This window comes from Hyperolius riggenbachi, chromosome 5 (assembly GCF_040937935.1).
Source record: "Hyperolius riggenbachi isolate aHypRig1 chromosome 5, aHypRig1.pri, whole genome shotgun sequence".
In the NCBI taxonomy this organism is placed as follows: Eukaryota; Metazoa; Chordata; class Amphibia; order Anura; family Hyperoliidae; genus Hyperolius; species Hyperolius riggenbachi.
Genome location: NC_090650.1, coordinates 218,928,742 through 218,952,290, shown reverse-complemented (window position 1 = coordinate 218,952,290; position 23,549 = coordinate 218,928,742). Strand labels below are relative to the sequence as shown.

Here is a 23,549-nt window from a genome sequence, read left to right as displayed (position 1 = left end):
GTTAGAATAATGTGATCTGTTACAAGGCAGTACTGTGAACAGCCACATAGGATTGTATGAGAATTGAGTTAACATGAAGAATTATTCTGCAACGCAACTGAGCACTGTATACAGGTAGTCCCCGACTTAAGAATGCCTGACTTACGAACGGCATGGATTCTGTGTTTCCATGGGAACAAGTCGAATTTTTTTTTTCAAATTGGACTTGTAGTTTCTGAGAAATTTGATGTTCAAAAATTCCAAGAAAAAATGGCTTTTAAACTTGTATATGCAGGCACAGAGGGCAGAGGTGACAGAGGGGGACACTGGAGGCATAGGGGGCGCAGAGGAGGTACAAGGGACAGAGATTGCATAATGTTCCAACTTAAGAACAGATTCAGGTTCAGCATGAACCTACAGTCCCTATCTCGTTTGTTAACCGGGGCCTAAAGCAAATCCATATTTCTAACCATGAGGTAGCTCTCTCATGATTACCTGTCTGAGCCCAGGGTAGTCATGAAAATGTAGGCATTGTGGGCTAAAGTTGCTAAGACATTTCCAAATTTGAGACCTAGATCCAGTAAAGCTAGAATTCTCTCACACTTCCAAATGACCTTCCATATTTAAAAATGTGCATGACCAGGGCTGGATTTCTGGAAAGTCCCAAGGCTGCAGCCTGAGAGGGTGGCTGGAGATGGAAGAGAAGGATGGAAATTGAAAAAGGCTGCAATTGGGGAACACCACACAGAAAAGGAATGCTGCTACACAAGAGAACTGGAAATGTAGGCCTGCTGTACAATAGTAGTATTGATAGAATGGGGAGGCTGCACATGGAGGGTGGAGTGTAGGGGGACTCTTCTGCACAAGGAAGGTGAGCAACAAGTTTGCCAAGGGGAGCTAAATGTATCCAGCCTTGAGCATGGCCTCATATATCACGGCTGGTTTGATGAAATGTTATTCCCATGTGAAAGCAAGGGGAGGAGAGAGTTTATAGCCACGCAGTGAGGAGTGAGAAGTCCTAGAAAATGGGAAGGAGAGGACAAATTGCAAGCAAGAAATTTACTTTTTTTTTTTTATAAATCGTCTGCTACTTAATGGTTAGGATTTGCCTTTTACTTGTCTTATATCATTTGCTAAGAAATTTTTATTAGTTTGTTTTGTTTTCTGTATATATTGGTGTTTTTGTGTATGATAGTCCAAAAGTGGCAAGTTGCACCATTTGTCAGTCGTTATGCAGCCTGCAAACAGCCAGATGATATCCCCACTAGGAAGTTACTTTTGTTTACTAAATACAGTGTGTTGTCATTGAGTCCCATATATCAGGGCTTTTCAACCGGTGGTACTTTGCAGCTGGCCAGGTGGTACGTGCCCGGTACCAGTGTTTGCTCATTCTCCCTTCTCTAACATACTGTGCCTGTTGCCTTGACACTGGCGACACTTTCCACAGCCTGCCTGCCCTCCCTCTCCATCAGATCTACAGATCAGCATGTGACCCAAGTGGCACACAGTTACATCGCACTTCAGATGCGGAGTGATGTCCCTTCCTGGAAATTGAAGCGATTTGCGCGGCTGCTGGGTGCCGCTTGGGTCCCATACTGATCTGCAGGTCTGATTGTCTCCGTGCTGATCTGGAGGTCTGAAGAGCCAGGTGAGCTACCTGTACTTGGGGCAATTTTCTACCTATACTAGAGAAGCATAGTACCTATACTGGGGGCAGCACTGCATAATATGTTGGTGCTTTATAAATAATGTGTGCACACTATCATTTTTTTCACTTATTGAGTTGTTGACATCTTGTAAAAACCTTGGTGGTACTTAAAAATGTTTATGCGATAAAAGTGGTACAATTTCTGATAAGGTTGAAAAGCCCAGCCATATATGATTGTGAAGTAGTGTTCACGATCTTAGATGGGCACGTTTTTGTGAACGTACTGATTGATAGTGTTCTAGTGAATGTTTGCATACAGACATCAAATTACTGTGATATCATCATTGGACGCTGTGCAAAATTTTTAGCTCATGTGGTCTGTTAGAACTCAGAATCATGTTATACTTGCTGTATGTGTTAGCCCTGATGTGTATCTGTATTTTTGTACTTAAGAAATGTACAGTGTTTTTATTGTATATTGCTTGATTAAATGCATTTTTTTTATTGATCAAAAGGATTTTTTTTATACTTTTTTTTTTTTTTACTTTATTTTCCCTGCAATTGTCGTCTAATTTAATTAAGTTTTTTTTTTTCCACATTAGGCCAGTTTGTAACTATTTGATTTGTTTTTGGCATGTGTGGGGATATTATTTACCTAACAAATTGTCAGCATTCCCAGACCCTCATTTGTTTTAAATTTTATGTAAATTCAGAACAGCCTAGGTCCATTTAAAATGAAAACACTGCAGGCACCTGTGTAAGACTACAGTGATGTGATTCCTCGATGTGTGAAGACCTCTAGAGATTCTTCATTAAATTATGCCATCTGGTTGTAGTGGCACGAAGGAGAAACACATATTGCCCAGTATGCTAAGGTGGCTGGAGATCACAGAAAAATGCATGTAATGGTGAACCCCAGGCCTGCAATCATTCAAAATTGATTAGTAAAGGCAGAACTATGGAAGCACTCTTACTGGACCACAGTGAGGATTTTTTTTAACCGCTTTGCATCCAAACCTTGTTTACCAATTTTGGACCAGAGCAGTTTTGACAGTTTTTAGCTGTGTCCTTATTTAATCAGAAATCACTTTATCCCTACTTATGACACAGAAATCAAATATAGTTTTTTTCAAGGCAAACTAGGCTTTCATTGTATGCCATTTTTTTCCCCTCAATTTGTTTTTTAGGAATTTTTAATAGGAAAACAAGGCAAAAAATAGAAAAAAACAACGTATTTCTCAGTTTTACCTACTCCAGTTTAAAAATAAAGTGCTACTGTAGATAAACACATTTTGTTTGGCTATTCTTACAGCTTATCACAAAACTTAGATTATGTTCCTGTCACAATTTATGGTGAAGATATGTGATTCTGAAATAATGCTACAGAGTGTATTTTTCACTATGAACTGAGAAAATAAAAGCATTTTTAATGGTAAAAATCAATCTTTATTAGCTCAAGAAACCTATATTTTCCCATTCACCAATTAATGTTGCATCAGATAGTGCCAGAAATGTGCACAGGGGCAAGCCCTATCCTGCACAGCACTGCTTCTGCTACAAGACCTATATCTACTGACTCGTGGCTTAGATGAAGTCACGGAGGACGTAGATATACTGTAGTGGTGGAAAAAGTGGTTAAATAAAGTTCTTGCTGAGGTCAGTTGTACTTAACCACTTGAGGACCACGGTCTTTTCGCCCCTTAAGGACCAGAGCCTTTTTCTCCATTCAGACCACTGCAGCTTTCACGGTTTATTGCTCGCTCATACAACCTACCACCTAAATGAATTTTACCTCCTTTTCTTGTCACTAATACAGCTTTCTTTTGGTGCTATTTGATTGCTGCTGCGAGTTTTACTTTTTATTATATTCATCAAAAAAGACATGAATTTTATCAAAAAAATGACTTTTTTAACTTTCTGTGCTGACATTTTTCAAATAAAGTAAAATTTCCTATACATTTGAGCGCGAAAGTTATTCTGCTACATGTCTTTGATTAAAAAAAAAAAAACATTCAGTGTATATTTATTGGATTTGGTAAAAGTTATAGCGTTTACAAACTATGGTGCCAAAAGTTAATTTTCCCATTTTAAAGCATCTCTGACTTTTCTGCGCACCTGTCAGGTTTCATGAGGGGCTAAAATTCCAGGATAGTACAAATACCCCCCAAATTACCCCATTTTGGAAAGAAGACATCCCAAAGTATTCAGTGAGAGGCATGGTGAGTTCATAGATTTCATTTTTTGTCACAAGTTAGCGGAAAATGACACTTTGTGACAAAAAAAAGGTTTCCATTTCTTCTAACTTGCGACAAAAAAAAAATGAAATCTGCCACGGACTCGCTATGCTCCTCTCTGAATACCTTGAAGTGTCTACTTTCCAAAATGGGGTAATTTGTGGGGTGTGTTCACTGTCCTGGCATTTTGAGGGGTGCCTAATTGTAAGCACCCCTGTAAAGCCTAAAGATGCTCATTGGACTTTGGGCCCCTTAGCGCAGTTAGGCTGCAAAAAAGTGCCACACATGTGGTATTGCCGTACTCAGGAGTAGTAGTATAATGTGTTTTGGGGTGTATTTTTACACATACCCATGCTGGGTGGGAGAAATATCTCCGTAAATGACAATTTTTTTAATTTTTTTTTACACACAATTGTCTATTTATAGAGATATTTCTCCCACTCAGCATGGGTATGTGGAAAAATACACCCCAAAACACATTATACTACTTCTCCTGAATACGGCGATACCACATGTGTGGCACTTTTTTGCACCCTAACTGCGCTAAGGGGCCCAAAGTCCAATGAGTACCTTTAGGATTTCACAGGTCATTTTGAGAAATTTGGTTTCAAGACTACTCACGGTTTAGGGCCCCTAAAATGCCAGGACAGTATAGGAACCCCACAAATTACCCCATTCTAGAAAGACACCCCAAGGTATTCCATTAGGAGTATGGCGAGTTCATAGAAGTTTTTTTTTTTTTTTTTTTTTTTTTTTTATTGTCACAAGTTTGTGAAATCCTAAAGGTACTCATTAGACTTTGGGCCCCTTAGCGCAGTTAGGGTGCAAAAAAGTGCCACACATGTGGTATTGCTGTACTCAGAAGAAGTAGTATAATGTGTTTTGGGGTGTATTTTTACACATACAGATGCGGGGTGGGAGAAATATCTCTGTAAATGACAATTATTTGTTTTTTTTTTTACACACAATTGTCCATTTACAGAGAGATTTCTCCCACCCAGCATGGGTATGTGTAAAAATACACCACAAAACACATTATACTACTTCTCCTGAGTATGGCGATACCACATGTGACACTTTTTTGCAGCCTAGGTGCGCTAAGGGGCCCAACGTCCTATTCACAGGTCATTTTGAGGCATTTGTTTTCTAGACTACTCCTCACGGTTTAGGGCCCCTAAAATGCCAGGGCAGTATAGGAACCCCACAAATTACCCCATTTTAGAAAGAAGACACCCCAAGGTATTCCGTTAGGAGTACGGGGAGTTCATAGAAGATTTTATTTTTTGTCACAAGTTAGTGAAAAATGACACTTTGTGAAAAAAAACAATAAAAATCCAATTTCCGCTAACTTTTGACAAAAAATAAAATCTTCTATGAACTCATCATACATCTAACAGAATACCTTGGGGTGTCTTCTTTCTAAAATGGGGTCACTTGTGGGGTTCCTATACTGCCCTGGCATTTTACGGGCCCAAAACTGTGAGTAGTCTGGAAACCAAATTTCTCAAAATGACTGTTCAGGGGTATAAGCATCTGCAAATTTTGATGACAGGTGGTCTATGAGGGGGCAAATTTTGTGGAACCGGTCATAAGCAGGGTGGCCTCTTAGATGACAGGATATATTGGGCCTGATCTGATGGATAGGAGTGCTAGGGGGGTGACAGGAGGTGATTGATGGGTGTCTCAGGGGGCGGTTAGAGGGGAAAATAGATGCAATCAATGCACTGGAGAGGTGATCGGAAGGGGGTCTGAGGGGGATCTGAGGGTTTGGCCAAGTGATCAGGAGCCCACACGGGGCAAATTAGAGCCTGATCTGATGGGTAACAGTGACAGGTGGTGATAGGGGGTGATTGATGGGTAATTAGTGGGTGTTTAGAGGAGAGAAGAGATGTAAACACTGCACTTGGGAGGTGATCTGATGTCGGACCTGCGGGCGATCTATTGGTGTGGGTGATCAGATTGCCCGCAAGGGGCAGGTTAGGGGCTGATTGATGGGTGGCAGTGACAGGGGGTGATTGATGGGTGGCAGTGACAGGGGGTGATTGATGGGTGATTGACAGGTGATCAGTGGGTTATTACAGGGAATAACAGATGTAAATATTGCACTGGCGAATTGATAAGGGGGGGTCTGAGGGCAATCTGAGCGTGTGGGCGGGTGATTGGGTGCCCGCAAGGGGCAGATTGGGGTCTAATCTGATGGGTAACAGTGACAGGTGGTGATAGGGGGTGATTGGTGGGTAATTAGTGGGTGTTTAGAGGAGAGAAGAGATGTACACTGCACTTGGGAGGTGATCTGATGTCGGATCTGCGGGCGGTCTATTGGTGTGGGTGGGTGATCAGATTGCCGGCAAGGGGCAGGTTAGGGGCTGATTGATGGCTGGCAGTGACAGGGGGTGATTGACGGGTGATCAGGGGGGTTAGATGCATACAGTACACGGGGGGGGGGGGGGGGGAGTCTGGGGACAATCTGAGGGGTGGGGGGGTGATCAGCAGGGCTGTGGAGTCGGAGTCGTGGAGTCGGAGTCGTGGAGTCGGGCAATTTTGGGTGCCTGGAGTCGGAGTCGGAGTCGGGAAAAAATGCACCGACTCCGACTCCTAATGAATTTGTAACTGTAATTAAAATAGAAAATATGATAAAATGTTCTATTTCTCAGATAATAGTCATTAAAAATAATGTATATATACAGTAATAGCTGTGCTTAGTCCACAAAAATGAAATAAACCAATCAAAATTAGTTACTTGTGCTGCTTTAATAAAGCAGTCCCCGTATTTTTAAGGTCAGATATACATATCTGATTGTGACTGTACATATGATGTGTACACAGGAATCTCTATATATACTAAATAACATCTATGCTGTAAGAATAAAGCCTGATGTGTAGCTGTGTCTCTAATAGAGATGGTCAACGAGATGGAAATAATTCTGCATTGATGCTGATTTATGCAAATGTATGCACTCCCTTTGCTGATGAAATAAAATAATTTGATATGTTATTAAAATTTGGTTTGGTGACTACAAATTAAAGGGTAACGGAGACGGATGAAAAGTAAAGTTTTATACATACCTGGGGCTTCCTCCAGCCCCCTTCAGGCTAATCAGTCCCTCACTGTCCTCCACCACCCGGATCTTCTGCTATGAGTCCTGGTAATTCAGCCAGTCAGCGCTGTCCGGCCGCATGCCGCTCCCACAGCCAGGAACATTCTGCACCTGCGCAATAGTGCTGCACAGGTGTAGTATGCTCCTGGCGGCGGAGTGTGTGCATGCGCACTACGCCTGACTGGCTCAAGTACCTGGACTCATAGCAGAAGATCCAGGTGGTGGAGGAGGACAACGAGGGACTGATTATCCTGAAGGTGGCTGGAGCCTTGGAGGAAGCCCCAGGTATGTATAAAACTTTAATTTCTGTCTCAGGTTTACTTTGTTATACAGTAGTACTATACTCTACATATGCACTCTCCACAGAGCTGCAGGGGATCCACTGAGAATGCTGTACACATTGAACACAGAGGTGTTGTCTGTTTACAATCTCCTCATTCCCCTGCAGAGTACCTGCACATCATTCTTACATGTACCCACACTTACATTGCCTAGGGCCTGATAGATGTTCTTTGTTCCGGTTTGTACCTTTTACAAGTACTCTTACCAAGGACTAGTTTTAGTCTAAAAGGAATAAATATAGTAGTCTACATATCCTTCTCACTTCAGTTGTCTTGTAAAATTCCTAAGCGTTGGCAGTTAAGAGACGAATTTCATGTTACATACTTTTAATCAACAAAATTGTAATATGCAAATTAGAGGAGTCGGAGTCGTGGAGTCGGAGTCGGTGGAATCCTAAACTGAGGAGTCGGAGTCGGTGGATTTTTGGACCGACTCCACAGCCCTAATGATCAGGAGGGAGTAGGGGGCAGATCAGGGACTAAAAAAAAAAAAATAGCGTTGACAGATAGTGACAGGGAGTGATTGATGGGTGATTAGGGGGGTGACTGGGTGCAAACAGTGGTCTGAGGGGTGCTGTGGGCGATCAGGGGGCAGGGGGGGGAATCAGTGTGCTTGGGTGCAGACTAGGGTGGCTGCAGCCTGCCCTGGTGGTGCCTCGGACACTGGGAACACCAGGGCAGGAGGCAGCCAGTATAATAGGCTTTGTATACATTACAAAGCCTATTATACATTGTTTCAGCGGCGATCCGGGTGCTAGTAACCCGCCGGCGCTTCCGAACGGCCGGCGGGTTACAGCGAACGGTGGGCGGAGCCAGTCCCCGGCGGCTAATCGCGTCACGAATGACGCGATCGCCGCATAGCCACTCCCGCAGCCGCCCCCGCCGATCGGCGTATTGCGGTCGTTTGGGCCCAGACTTTGCCGCCGCCCATCGGCTGGGGGCGGTCGGGAAGTGGTTAAAGAGACACTGAAGCGAAAAAAAATATATGATATAGTGAATTGGTTGTGTACTATGAATAATTACTAGAAGATTAGCAGCAAAGAAAATATTCTCATACTTTTATTTTCAGGTATATAGTGTTTTTTCTAACATTGCATCATTCTATAATATGTGCAGATTACACAACACTCAGCATTCAAAATGAGTCTTTCAGAGCAGTCTGAAGTAATGACCTCTCCTCTAGCAGAGGAAAAGTAAATAGTCCAGGAACAGTTGAGATAATAAGTCAGATAACAGCCCTCTACATGACTAACTTAGTCGGAGAGCTTAATGGCTTGTTTGCATAGAGATAACTGGAGTTTCTTAACTCTTTCTGTACTGGAAACAATTACACTGATGTATCTGATCTTAATGTTTTATTTCTTAGCTGTGCTACACATACAAATCATAATATCATCATTTTTTTTTCGCTTCAATGTCTCTTAAAAGGAAATGTGGCAGCCTCCATATTTACTCTTGTTACAGTCGTCCTTTAAAGTAACACACCAGTTGCCTGGCTATCCTGCGGATCCCTTGCCTCTAATTAAGCCATAGCCCCTGAACAAGCATGTAGATCAGATGCTTGACATTGTCAACTCAGACAAGATTAGCTGCTTGCTCGTTTCTTGTGTAATTCAGCCGCTACTGCAGTCAGAGATCAGCAGTGCTGCTAGGCAACTGGTATGGTTTTAAAAGGAAATGTCAGCCTCCATATTCTTCTCGCTACAGTTGTCCTTTCAGTGATTGCAGTAGTTAAAGTGATAAATTGCTACTCTTTGAGCAACCCTTCCATATTTGGCAATTGTGGTTTTGTGAGACAGTAGGGCTGATAAAATGACTTGAAATTCCTGGAGAAATAGGTGAGTTTTGGTGATTTGATCAGTAAAGGTGGCCATACACGTTACAATAAAAATCAGATTTGGTGTGGGATTTCTCAGGCTCCTATGATGATTTTCCTTCTTTGTAAATGGGCACTGTTTTGCACAACGTCACATATTGTTATAAATAGCAAGGATTTGCTTTTTTTTAATCTTTGAATCCATGGCAATTAAGCATTGAAAACCAAATCCATCCTGTTTCTTTATTTTGGCTAAATCTGTTTGCATTGCAGTTCCATGAGCGATATGCCTCCAAACGTATCTTCCATCAGTCACGTTTCTGAGCCATTTTTGCCTGTTCCCTTCTGCTAAAGATTTGCATATAGTTACTTTACATTATGTGTGGAACCTATTTTAAGGATTTATTGGCCTGTTGTCTCTTTCAGCATTACATTATTGTCTGTGTAGAAATTCATTGATTTTTCTCCCTCTTGATCAGAGTTCTTGACTACTGAGAAACTGCATGCTAGATGGAAATTGGTTGCTCATCTCAGACTTTGGTGATTATATTCATCTTCTCCCAAGGTTGTTTTACAATAGTTTTGGCAATAAGTTTCCACCAGCATTTAACAAAAAAAATGTTATGGGCATAGTTTGTAGCGAGGAACATCTTCATGACAGTTCATCTGGTTACGAATAGCTGGTTTTGTACAATCTTCGTATATTTTAGTGACCATCGAACTGCCAAATTTTAGGAAGTAGGAAATTTCAAGAAAAGTCTTGCTCTATACTCTTTTCCCCTCTTTAAAATGGCTGTAAAATTGCTGGGAAAAAAAGTTGCCCAAAGAGAACCTAAATTTGTCCTGAGAAAAAAACATACGATCACTTAAGGACCGTACCCGCCACGTGATTTTTTTTTTGTTCCCTCCGAAGTTTAAAGAGGAACTCCAGCCTAAACAAATATACTGTCATTAAGTTACATTAGTTATGTTAATTAAAATAGATAATATAATCTCTTACCTGCACTGTTTTAAAAGAATTGGCAAATGTTTGATTTCATGATGGCAACCATCTTTTTGGTTGAAAGGAGGTGACAGGGAGCATGAGGCACAGTTCGAACTGTTCTGTGTGCTGACCACCTCTCCCAGTTGCTAGGCAACCTGAATAACAACATAGGAAATCCCATCATGCTCTGCACAGCATCAGGGAAAAAAAGCCCGGGCTTTTTTTCTTTGATGGGTGGAGCTTAGGTAAAAATGCAGCTAAAAATGATGCTTTTGTAAGAAAAATAAAGTTCTGATGCTGTGAAACTGTTAAAGAAACACCAAGCCTTTTCAATTCTGCTGAGTAGATTTTTAGTCCGGAAGTTCACTTTAATGGCGCGTCCTGATAACTACTGTCACGGCGGATCGGATCTTTTAGATCCCCGACAACTCCAGGCAAAGTACAGCGATCGAGTAACTTTCCGTTCGTGCCCCAGTCTGACCTCATGAACCGGAAGAGTAAACTCTGCACACTCGTCATCAAGGGGTCGTCGATGGACCCGTCGAGTTGTCAGTACTCAGCTTACATAATAATAATAAAAGTATTGCTGTCGTGATAGCAATTCAGCTGAAATGCAATGTAAAAACCCTGGAATGCAAAAACAAAGTGTGCTTTAAAAAGAGTGAGTGTGAAATCAAGGCTCAGTGAAAGTCAGTCTAGCTTCATTTAGTCAGATATTTCCTGTGCAACTTGTTTTACAGAAAGACATTTGGTTGTTTTATGCTGTAATTTTTGGTTTTGGCTGCCAAGTGAGGGCTAAGGCAGGGTGAGCTCATTAGGTTGGAATTTGAGTTTCACCTGCTGATTTGGTCTGTATTTCTTATGTTTGTGTTCCTGGCACTCAGATTTTAGACTAAATGTAATACTAGGTCACATTCAGGTGCTTTAAATAAAAAGCATGATTTAATACTTTGTCATGATGTGATTTATTTTAGCTACTGTATTACTTTTTCATTTGGTCAATAATCTCACAACTGTCCCTGTGTATGTAGTGCAACTCCAACACGTTTGCTTTTATCTGCCCCACAAGGTGGCATTTTTCTATGTGAAATAACGTGCATCTGTCAGGCTAATCTATTATTTCCCTGTGCCGCTTCTAAGGTGACTGCATAATGTCAGTAACACCACGGAATATGTTGGTGCTTTTTAAATCAAGAACTGTTTGTTAAGCTTGTTGGACATCATTAACTTTAACTTTAAACCTCCCTCTTCAAATCCTACCAACTCATTTGCGAGGAAGGAGTGTGATGCTACAACAAAAAGGGGATTGGAAACCTAGTAATGAAAGCTTAAATAAAGGAGGTGATTATGTTGAGGAATAATCAGATGATAGTGCTGACATCTTTTAAAGGATCACCATCACGAAAAATTGTCAAATTGAAAACACAAAAATCACATTTCTCCCAAAGTAAAATGTGCTATAAATTACTTTTTTTTCCTATGTTGTTGTCACTTATAGTAGGTAGTAAAAAATCTGACAGAACTGACAGGTTATGGGCTATACCATCTACTCGTGGGCAACTCCAAGGTTTTCTTTATTTTCAAAAGCACTTGGTGAACAGCAGTTGCTCAGTCCAGCTACCAAAATAGTGTGCAAACAGGTGAGGGGGGCATCTTTGTATAGATCTTTTCCAGGGAGTTCTTTAGTAAATACTGAGAATCCCCATGAGGAGATGACACTAGTCAAGATCATATCAGTTCCATCAGATTTCTACTAACTACTGTAAGTGAACGCAACATAGGAGAAAAGTAATTTAAAGCTCATTTTATTCTGGAAGAAACCTAATACTTTGTATGTGTTTACATGTATTTTGAATTTTACAATGGTTTACAGTAATGGTCCTTTAAATAGGCAGTCGTGTCACAAACTCTGAAACGTATAGCTTTATCACTTTCCTGAATGACCAGTGGCTAAGCGATAGAGAATGCTTTAGTATTTGTTCCTTTGAGTGGTCTTTGTATTGCGATGCAGTATGTTCTATTTCGTTGCATTTGGATTTTGCATGTAAAGTGGTGAATTTGATACAAATGTGATGCATTATCGCATGGCATTTTTAGCATTGCTATTTCAGTGTATTCAATTTAATGTTTGTCTGCTGCATTAGAAGTAACAAATGATGTAGACTGTGTTGGAAATTATGGTGTTTGTGTTCTTTCAAATGTGCACAATAATTTGAAATACTTAACGTTTTGTCTGTCTTGTTTTTCAGAAACATGCCAAGGGACAGGATTTGTTTGACCAGATTGTATACCATTTGGACTTAGTGGAAACTGATTATTTTGGCCTACAATACATGGATGCTGCCCAAGTGTTGGTATGTATCTTCCATTCTTTGTATCCATGCCAATTTCATTTTTTTTTATTTTTATAAATCATTCTGGTTAAACTCTTGGGATCAGTGATAAAAATATAAACTAGATGAAGAATATGCAAAGTTTATTAACTTGTTTATAAGGCTTTCACTTTGTACGTCTGTTATTACCGTACTTAACTTATGTTTCGCAGTCAAGAATCCTTGTATTGCAAGGAAATAAAACTGCCAAAAAACTACTTAGTAAAATGCTGCAGGTGAAGTAGTACATTTGGAAGATTTATAGGTTGTTAAAGTCGAGGGTTTTTTTTTTTTTTTTTTTTTTTTTTTTTTTTAATAATATATAGACAAAGCTGGGTTTAGTGTGCTATCAAAATTGCTTTGGTCCTCTTCATAAGAATGCAGCCGACGCGCAGTGGTGTTACAAACACTGCCATTTGGCTGCTTGTGGCCGGAAATTCCCAGGCTATACTGCCTGACACACCTCCCGAGGAAGCCAGAGGTGTACCGGCGAAACATGTAGAGGCCCACGTGGTTCTCCGCTTTTTGCTTGATCACTGTCCGCTGTCTCTCCCCTGGCACCCATTTGCACCTCCATCCGTTGGCTACGACTGCTGAGAGAGCCGAAGCAGCTTGTGAGTGCACCTCTTTACAGTGTTGGGACTCTTTGCTTGCACATATCCCCACTATTTGCCTGAACCTGCCGGGAGTCTGCATGTCTATGATGTCTGGACACGCGACCTTGCACTTCAAGGGCGAGTGCTACGGAGGTCTGCTGCATAGGACTTGTGGGTGAGCCTTGACCATTTTACTATGTGCTTCATTGCCAGCTGCTTACGATCCACTTTTGCTGCTCACATTGGGGTTGATTCACTATAACAAATGGTGAGTATTACCTCCTGTAACGCTAGATATCTCCTTTTGCTCCCCTTACTGCACGCTTTGTGTGCCTTAGCAGAGTTAACATGCATGTTAACTCTGATAAGGCACACTAAGCGTGCAGTAAGGGGAGCAAAAGGAGTTAGCGAGCGTTACAGGAGGTAACCTCACTATTTCTTATAGAGAATCATATGGTGCTTGTGCTGCTCATGCTAGACCGAGCTTATGTTCAACTATCCATATACTGTCCTACAGACATATCGGCTTTTACAACTACATTGCATCACTTCTCTGGGAACTGTTTGTGTTATTGAGCAACGGTTTGACTTCCGTATTGGACTCCATATCAATGCAAGCCTCTCATGCGGTCAGACTCATCTTGACAATGTAGTTGCTCGAGCGATCCATGGTCATATGCAACCAAATGTAAAAGCATTTGTTTATTTATGTTACGCCCAGAACCTGAAGTCTGGCCACTTCGGGCTCTGGCCAGTCAAAATGTGAAGTGGCCGTGCCCCTGCGGCCAATGTGAGAAATGAACATCACCGGCAGCTTAAATGTCTCACTGTAGCCAAAGCACCATGGACACCATGCCTGCTAGACCTGGTCTGTGGCAGAATTGCCTTGCTACATGCTCAATTTACTACCGTGGGCGTCTGCTGTGTCACTGCAGCGGGCCCGCTATCACTTAGACACTATCCTATCTCTGCCCTTCTCTCGCCTCCTGCCTATCAGTGGGGTGGAGGGGCTGTGAAAGCACAGGAGCCGTCCATGCACAGGAGTTGTGGAGAGAACGTGTGGCTCGACCAGTGAATAATCCATCTCCCTGGCTACTACGGGACTCTTCTCCTCCTCCAGCAATCGCATCTCGTAGCAGCTCTCTCCCCATGTGCTTCAGCCTCTGCAGTCTCGTGGTTCAGACTCAGAGGTCAGAGTACACAGAGCAAAGTTCGAAGCAGCTTTAGCAGGTGCTGGGAAGTAGCGACAGCCTAGCAGTGCAGGCAGATTAATCCTGCAACAGCAGAACCCTTGCTGTGTCTGGTCACCTCTTTACAGCTGCTACCCTTCCCCCACTGCTCTGCTGGAGAGATGTTACAACTCCATGAATGTAGCTTTCCCTGGTCCTGGACGTCTGTGTTTCCCTCGGACTTCCTGCAGTGTGATGTGCAGGACAGGTTACACAGGAGCTGTGAGAGACCCGCATTCCTTGCATGCATTTAATGTGTAAACTTCATATGGTAGGCAATACTGCTTCTCCAATTTGCAATCCTCTTACTCCTCTTACACATACATTCTCTGTTTAGCATCCACACAGATCTACAAATGCCATGCTTGGTGATTTCACCACTTGCATCTTTGCATATTCAAACAGGGACTCAAAGGGTTAAACGACCGAAGGACATCTGGGGATATCTTTTGTCCCCTTCTCTCTGCTCACTGCCTGGGGGGTCTGAAAGCTTGTGTGAAGAAGCCTGTGACCTATCGGCACCTATCAGCGGCACTTGCAGGAGAACAGGGGCTGTTTCTATTGGCTGCCTGCTCCTGTTAATCATGAAAACATTCACACAGAAGGCTTTCGAAGCCTGTAAGGACAGGGGAGAGCTGGAGATAAACACCGAATGTGCTAGCGAATGTGGTAACCTTGATGAATTAACATTTACTGACATTTGCTGACATGTTTGAGCACAAGTCGGTAATTTATCTCATTGCTCTGTCATTTCAGCTTCTCATTCGGTAACAGCTTTGATGAATTAACATTTTCTTAAGTGCTCCATTAACTCAGCTGTTTTCAGCATTACCGAATGCGGTAATGCTTGATGAATTGAAGCCTTAGTCTGTTCCTCACTCAATATCCACGACACATACTTTCCTTCTGCCTCTCACTCACACCTTGCCTATACACTTTCTCTTTCCCATTCCTTCTCACACACTCCCTGTCCCTCAGACAATTTATCTCCTTCCCGGACACTCCGTCTCACTACTAATCCTATTCCCTTAATTTTTTTTTTTTTGGATGACAAAACTTTGGGCATTGTGGTTTGGGGCCTAAATTGATCATCCTGTCTGGTCTTAAACTGCCTTTGGTAGCACTGTACACTCTGCTTAAATGCCCAATCCAACAGCAGCACTCAGTGGGAGTATCCCAGGCCCACCATCGCCCAAAGGGAGATTACACTTTCTCCACTAGCATCATCCATTGTAAACCCCGCAGCACACCCATAGCGGTGATCCTCTAGAGTCTAGATAAACCCAGCATGATCCTCCCACCCCCTCCTCATTCACTAGCACCCAGCATGACCCCCCCCCCCTCCCCCACACACTATTCTTCCCACCAAGTAGCATCGAGCTTTATCCTCCCCTTCCTACCTAGTAGCACTCAGCGTAACCCTCCTTTCCACACAGCAAGACCTTACTTACCCACGCGCTGTAAAAATAAAAATCTGGGGAGAGCACTGCTACTTGATTATCTGGGGGCATGTGACTACTTGATTATTTTAACTTGAGGCATGGAACTATTTGCTCATTTTATCTGGGGGCATGTGGCTACCTTCTTCTTTTATCTGGAAGCATGTGACTATTTAATTTTCAGGCACATGGCTACTTCTAATATAAAGATATTTCTGAAAAACTGACTATCAATATCCTGTGCCAAAAACAATGGCCAACGATATCAAATGTATGCAAGAAAGGATTCTGTTTTTACAGGGAAAGGGGGCTCTGACGAGAGGGGGCGGGGGGGGCGCAGTTTCAGTGTTTGCCATAGGTGCCATATTGCTGATACACCCCTGCGCAGTAGTCTAATGGGCAGGCACCAGCTTGCGCAGTGCTTTACATGGTACATAGTTATATCACTAACTGTACCTTAGGGGGTCACAATCTTATCCCTACCACAGTCAAACGTCCATCAAATTCTAGGGCAATTTAAAGGGGAATCCAATTAAATATCCGTGTGTTTTAGGGATGTGGAAGGTAAGGGGAAACCTATGCAGGCACAGGGAGAACATGCATACTCTGTGAAGATGATGCCCTGGCTGGGATATGAACTAGCTCTGCAAGGCAAGAGTGCTATCCACCACGCTACTGTACTGCCCAAGTTATACTAAACTATCGATGCAAATGATACTGACTGCAAAAAATTGTTCTGCAGGCATAATTGGCCTTATATACTATAGCAAAAAAAGTAAGCAGTTAAAATATGAGAACCGCTGTACTAGTCCATCTCCTCATTGGGGGAATCTCAGGGTTTTCTAAGTCCACTGCCAAAATAGTAAGATAACCATCCAGCCTACCTACTCGCTTGCGCAGTATTTTTGACTGAGCAACTGGCATTCAGGAAATGCTTTTAAAAAACCTGCAGGTTCTGTCATATTTTAACTGCTTATTTTTTTTCACTGTAGTGGTCTTTTAATAAAACTTCACTGTTTTTAAAAACATTACTACAACATTGAGTAGAGATGCGGCGAACTGTTCGCCTGGCGAACATCTCTGGGGCTTTTACTACTTCCGGGTCGCACTGACCCGGAGTAGTACGCCTGCGCTGCCCGGCGGAGCGCGTCCTCGATCGTGCTCCTGTTGCCGGGCACTCTCTGCGCATGAGCGTGACGTCGTTCATGACGGCAGAAAGTGCCCGGCAACAGGAGCACGATCTAGGACACGATCCGCCGGGCAGCGCAGGCGTACTTCTCCGGGTCAGTGAGACCCGGAAGTAGTAAAAGCCCCAGGTATTTGGAGATCTTCGCCAGGGAACGGTTCGGGAACCGTTCGCCACATCTCTAATTATGAGCAACCGTGAACAAAATACATATTAAAAACAATCATGTTTTTATAGGAAGCAGTTATTCGGTGCAATTGGGAAGATTTGTCTTAATAATCAGCAAGCCTTTCTCTTGCATTTTTGCAGAAAAGAGCATAATACATGAGGCTACTTTACTTCATTAGATAGCTGTTTACTGAACAGTAATGCGTTACAGCAGACACTGGTGTTTAGACATCTGGCAATCTGGAGTTTTAACCACTATAACTTATAATACAGATAGCTTCAGCTGCAATGACATTTAAAGAACTCTCAACCACATAGCTAAAAAAACTACGGTACTTTCATGTATGCGCTGCCTACTTGTCTCATTTGGAAATGCCCCATCATTTTCCATTTCTTTGATATACTGCATAGCGCTTATCGTTATTTAGAGCAAATTTGTTATAGGCTGAATTTATACATATACTCTACCTGTACTGACTTTATTCTACATATCCATATTGCCGGCAATGATGAGCCATGATCTCCGGTGATGAGCAAAGCGACAAGTGTGAACCAGCCCTTAGAAACATTCTAGTTGCAGCTATTTTGTATTACATGTTTTATCATTACATGCAAATCATTCCCTTTATATATTTTTTGTATATATTTTTTTTTCTTCCCCCTTTTTTTTTTTTTTTTTTTTTTTTGCCCTATTGACATTGATTTTTTTCTTTCATGTACCAGCAATTGTTTTGTATCCACAACTCATAATAAATTTATTTTTTTATTCATCCTGTCTAATACTGGCCCTTCACTATCACCTTTTTTTTTTCTTCCTTGCTGCTGGCCGCTCTGTTTCCTTTCCTTGATTTATATAGTTGATTGCCCAATATCTGTTTATTATTAGCTCTGTGCATTGTGTTATGCCCCCACAGCATAGGGTCAGTTCTAAGCAAAGCCCTGCTCAGACTTAACATTTTGCGGTCCTGCCAGCTAACTCTTGACGTGCAGTGTTATAACAGCTGACATTTGGCTGTATTTAAATTGCACCAGAATTGCACTGGAGGTGGCAGACAGGACACTGAACTGCTCTGAGCGCGCTCCGTTTAGCCTCCTGTCTGAAAAAGACCTTACAGTATGTTGCTCGGAACAGTTCAGGCCTCATTAGGAGCGCTGTGATGCAATGGAGTCTGTTGTAACATGTAGTGCATTCCTAGAAGTGCACAAACAATAATGTTAGTCAATGAAGATGCACATTAGTAAGTTGCACCCTTGTGTGCGTTACATGGCATGCCACTGCAAATGTGTACATTTATAATGCAACTACCCAATGTGCAGCTACTAGGCTAAGGCCATTTTTGTGGGCTGAGTTATTCAGATTTAAACTCCTTTCTGAAAACGCTTGGTTATGAAAGCTTAAACAGTGGGTCCTATCCTATGATTCTTTCAACGTCACATTTGTGTTAAGCATCTCTAAAGCAATTTTCTTTGCACCAGTAGTACTGTATATGTAGTTGACTGCTTTTATATGCAACAGTGCTGCTTCATTCAAATAAGAACCTTTACTGTCAAAGGGAAATATATTAGTGTTTATGATGTGCCATTACCTCTAATAGTTTATATGGAAAAGTATTTAAAATTATAATTATTAGAATAATCATTATTGGAAATGTAAAATGTTACCATTTTTATTTCCATATAATGGCTGGCTGTGGTGGGGAAAACCTTAACTTCCAGGACAAATCACAGAAGGGAAAAGTCTGTTTGCATTATTTTCAAGTGATTAGTAATCTGAAATAATTGTGCTCTTAATTCTTTTTTAGCACTGGCTGGATCCTACAAAACCTATAAAGAAACAAATAAAAAGTATGTATGGTTTAAGTTATAATATGTAATAGTATTTTATGAAATTTGAGGACTGGATTATGTGAAACTGACTGACAAAGGAAGTCTGTAGTACAAAAACGCAATACTCTAGAGCAGGGGTCTCAAACTCATTTACCTGGGGGGCCGCAGGAGGCAAAGTCAGGATGAGGCTGGGCTGCATAAGGAATTTCACAATCGCGGTGCATCGCCACCTCTTCCCGCCCCTCTCACTATTCCTTCACAGAGAGGGGCGGAGAGAGGCGGCGATCCGTGCGGCGATTGACGTCAGGAGGGGCAGAGCTGAAGCTGAAAGCTCTGCCCCTTCCAGGGAATGCCGGCAGATTGCCCCCCGGGCAATTTGGGGGCTCTGCAGCCCTCGTTTAGCGGCGGGGATGCGGCGGAGCTTGGGAGCACTGAAGCAAACTATAAGGAAGCTTTTGCCTGTGAGGGCCACAAAATATTGTATCGAGGGCCGCAAATGGCCCGCGGGCCGCGAGTTTGAGACCCCTGCTCTAGAGTCTTGAGTATACATGCAACTGCAGATCACCATTTTTGAATTGCATCATTCTGTACCCTAATAATTTTGTTGTGCTGGAAATGGACACAGTGATGTAAAGCAAACCGGGAGAGATGAAAATAGATGGAAATTGCTTTATTTATAAAAGTCAGGCTAATATACAGCACTGCTCAATATCTAGGGGTTGCAAATGACAAATCCCTGTTCAATTGTTTACAATTTAGGAGGTAGAGGTAAAGAATATGATGTAGGTACGGGAAATAGAAGTCTGCGATGAAAGGTTGAGAGAGCAGAAGATTGGTAGATGAGTTTTAAGGGTTAGACTGCTTGTTTACAGTTTACATGTGTCAAAGGTAGGAGCAAGGCTAATGGAATAAGTTCAGGAGTGGGGGACAATCCTAGAAAAGGGTTAGAGCTGTACTTGGGAACAATGAGGAAGTCACTAGTAGGTCACTGAAAAAGCAGAGAGAAGGCAGTGAGTAGAGATGGCCTGAACCTCCGATTTTCGGTGCGCGCAAACTTTCACGAATCTCGATAGACTTCAATGGGGAGGCGAACTTTGAAAACTAGAAACACATGCTGGCCACAAAAGTGATGGAAAAGATGTTTCAAGGGGTCTAACATCTGAGTTTTTGCATGGATGAATGGGATAAACGCCAAAAGTCCCAGGGAAAAATCTGAATTTGACGCAAAGCAGCGGGTTAAGGGCAGAAATCACATTGCATGCTAAATAGCAGGCCTAAAGTGCTTTAAAAACATCTTGCATGTGTATACATCAATCAGGGAGTGTAATTAGAGTACTGCTTCACACTGACACACCAAACTCATAGTGTAACGCACTGCAAACAGCTGTTTGTGTAGTGACTGACGTTCTGGACTGGTGCGCTCCATGGCGAGAGTGCAGGCCGTGGCAGTTTTCAAGCCCATATGGTCGCCAGGCTGTGGTAGCCCAATGATAGAACAGTGACTGTCCAGCTGATCAAATTTGGTCTGTCCACAATGAAGCAACAACCTTATTATCTTATTATCTTGGGTGTGGCCCCCCCCCCCCGAGACACTGATATAGCCGTCGGTCATTGCATCACTTGTGATACGCAAGCCCCTTCACCACGGCAAGGTAATGATTACAAAGGGGAATTGGCACATGCACATGCCTTTTTGTTTTGTTGTTGCAGCTGCAGTGCAGCCAGAAAAATTAGGCAGGCATGTACACGCAACAGAAAAATTATTAGAGCCGCTGCTAGCAGCGCCCTTAAAAATTCAGGAGTCCGCTTGGAGTCCTGGACCCTGTAGGTGGTGGCGGAGAAGGAAGTTAAGCAGCCTGCAGGCAAAAATGTTGTGTGGGGAGCGACTTATGCTACGTACACACATGCGACAACGATCGTTCGTTAAGAACGACGAACGAACTTTTAATTGATGAAAGAACGACCTAAGTAAAGGTAGTTTTAAAATGTGTGTAACGATCTGATCGTTAGAACGAACGTTACATCACAGAAAGCAACTATTGCGCCTGCGCATAAAAATGAGAAGTTCCATGGAGAAATGGTGAAATGCGCATGTCAAGCCTAGTACGAACGATCGTTTCCAACGATGCACTACTTTTGCAAACTATCGTCGTTGGTTAAAATCCGCCGAGACAGAACTTTCTTTTGTAGCGATTTGGCTCGTTCGTCGTTTGCCTTAATAGTCGGTGGTTCGTTTTTTGTAACGATCATCGTTGGTAAAGATCGGGGAACGATCGTTACAAACGACTATAGTCGCATGTGTGTACGCACCTCTAGTCTTGGGGCAGGCAGTCACACAGCATGCAGGCAGAGATGCTGTGTGTGGGGACTGATTTGGTCTTCGGGCGGGCAGTAGCCCTCCGGGATCCATGCCTCATTCATTTTGATAAAGGTGAGGTACTGAACACTTTTGTGACTTAGGCGACTTCTCTTCTCAGTGACAATGCCTCCAGCTGCGCTGAAGGTCCTTTCTGACAGGACGCTTCAGGCAGGGCAAGACAGAAGTTGGATGGCAAATTGTGACAGCTCTGGCCACAGGTCAAGCCTGCGCACCCAGTAGTCCAAGGGTTCATCAGTGCTCAGTGTCTACATCCACACTGAAGGCCAGGTAGTAGGCTACCTGCCGGTCCAGGCGTTGGTGGAGGGTGGATCCGGAAGGGCTAAGGAGAGGTGTTGGACTAAAGCATGTCCACACGTCCAACATCACCATGAGATCGCTGGAGCGTCCTATCCTTGCCTGCGTGGACATGGGAGAAGGATTACTGGCAGTGGTACCTTTACTCCGTTGTGCTGTGACATCAGCCTTAAATGCATTGTAAAGCATAGTTGCCAGCTTGTTCTGCAAGTGCTGCATCCTTTCTGCCTTCTGGTGATTTGGAAACATCTCCACCACTTTGTGCCTATACCGAGGGTCTAGTAGCGTGGCCACCCAGTACAGCTAATTCCCCTTGAGGTTTTTTTATACGGGGGTCCCTCAAGAGGCTGGACAGCATGAAAGACGCCATCTGCACAAAGTTGGATGCAGACAAACTATCCATCTCCTTTTGCTCTTCCTCAGTGACCCCAGGTAAGTCCTCCTCACCCCAGCCACGAACAATACCACGGGAACGTTGAGCAGCACAAGCCCCCTGCGACGCCTGCTGCGGTTGTTCTTCTGCCTCCTCCAAAGAACCACCTTCCTCATCAGTCTGACTCCTCCTCCCCAGACGACTTCCTCCTCCTCCCCCCTCTGTGCTGCCGCAGGTGTTGAGGAAACATCTGGTTCTGATAATTGATCCCAAAACGCGAAACTGTTCCAGTTCACGCTTCTCCACAGCTTGATCCACCACTCTACGCACGGCACGCTCCAGGAAGTAAGCGTACGGGATCAAGTCGCTGATGGTACCTTCACTGCGACTCACCAGGTTGGTCACCACCTGCATTTCGCATGAGTGTCCAGTTGTTGGGCCAGAACATCCCCATCTCCCCAGACTGTGTCCTTGTACTGTAATTGTACAGGTACTGGGTGACTGCTTTCTCCTGTTCTAGCAGGCGAGAGAACATAAGGAGGGTCGAATTCCAGCCAGTCGGGCTATTGCAAATCAGGCGTCTCACCGGCAACTTGTTTCTCCGCTGAATATCGGCAAAGCGTTCCATGGCCGTGTAAGACCGCCTGAAATGCCCTGGCCTGCTTCAGGACGTCCTCTAAGCCTGGGTACTTTGATACTTTGACACAAATCTTTGACTAGATTCCGCACATGTACCATGCAGGGTACGTGTCGGCTTTCCCAAATTCAAAGCGGAAAGGAGATTGCTGCCGTTGTCACATACCACGTTGCCGATCTCCAGCTGGTGCGGGGTCAGCCACTGATCCACCTGTTTAAGAGCAGCCAGGAGAGCTGCTCCAGTGTGACTCTCAGCTTTGAGGCAAGACAGGTCTAAGATGGTGTAACACAGTCGTACCTGGCATGCAGCATGGGCCCTGGGGAGCTGGGGCTGTGTAGCTGGAGAGGAGATCGCAGCACCAGTAGAGTTGAACTGCCACTCAGCCAAGGAGGAGGAGGATGACGACAGCGAAGAGGATGTAGCAGGAGGAGAGGTGGTGGCAAGAGGCCTGCCTGCAAGCCGTGGAGGTGTCACAAGTTGGTCCGCTGCACAGCCACGTACTCCCTGCTTGTCAGCGGTCACCAGGTTGACCCAATGGGCTGTGTAAGTAATGTACCTGCCCTGACTGTGCTTGGCAGACCAGGCATCCGTGGTCAGGTGGACCCTTGACCCAACGCTGTTTGCCAGAGCTGACACCACTTGCCTCTCAACTTCACGGTACAGTTTGGGTTTCACCTTTTTAGAGAAATAATTGCGGCCTGGTATCTTCCACTATGGTGTCCCAATGGCCACAAATTTACGGAAGGCCTCAGTCCACCAGCTTGTATGGTAACAGCTGGCGAGCTAACAGTTCCGCCAAGCCAGCTGTGAGTAGTGTTGGGCGAACAGTGTTCGCCACTGTTCGGGTTCTGCAGAACATCACCCTGTTCGGGTGATGTTCGAGTTCGGCCGAACACCTGACGGTGCTCGGCCAAACCGTTCGGCCATATGGCCGAACTAAGAGCGCA

The 23,549-nt window shown here is 43.5% G+C and overlaps 1 protein-coding gene across 1 annotated transcript in view; it reads left to right on the top strand.

Annotated features, from left to right (window-relative positions):
* LOC137518596 (band 4.1-like protein 4B) overlaps positions 1-23,549 on the top strand; it is a 208,541-nt gene that overhangs the window by 64,449 nt on the left and 120,543 nt on the right. The window contains exons 2-3 of the mRNA XM_068236669.1: positions 12,351-12,455; positions 18,894-18,936. Coding sequence (XP_068092770.1) covers positions 12,351-12,455; positions 18,894-18,936 — 148 coding nt within the window. The remainder of the gene's footprint in view (positions 1-12,350; positions 12,456-18,893; positions 18,937-23,549) is intronic.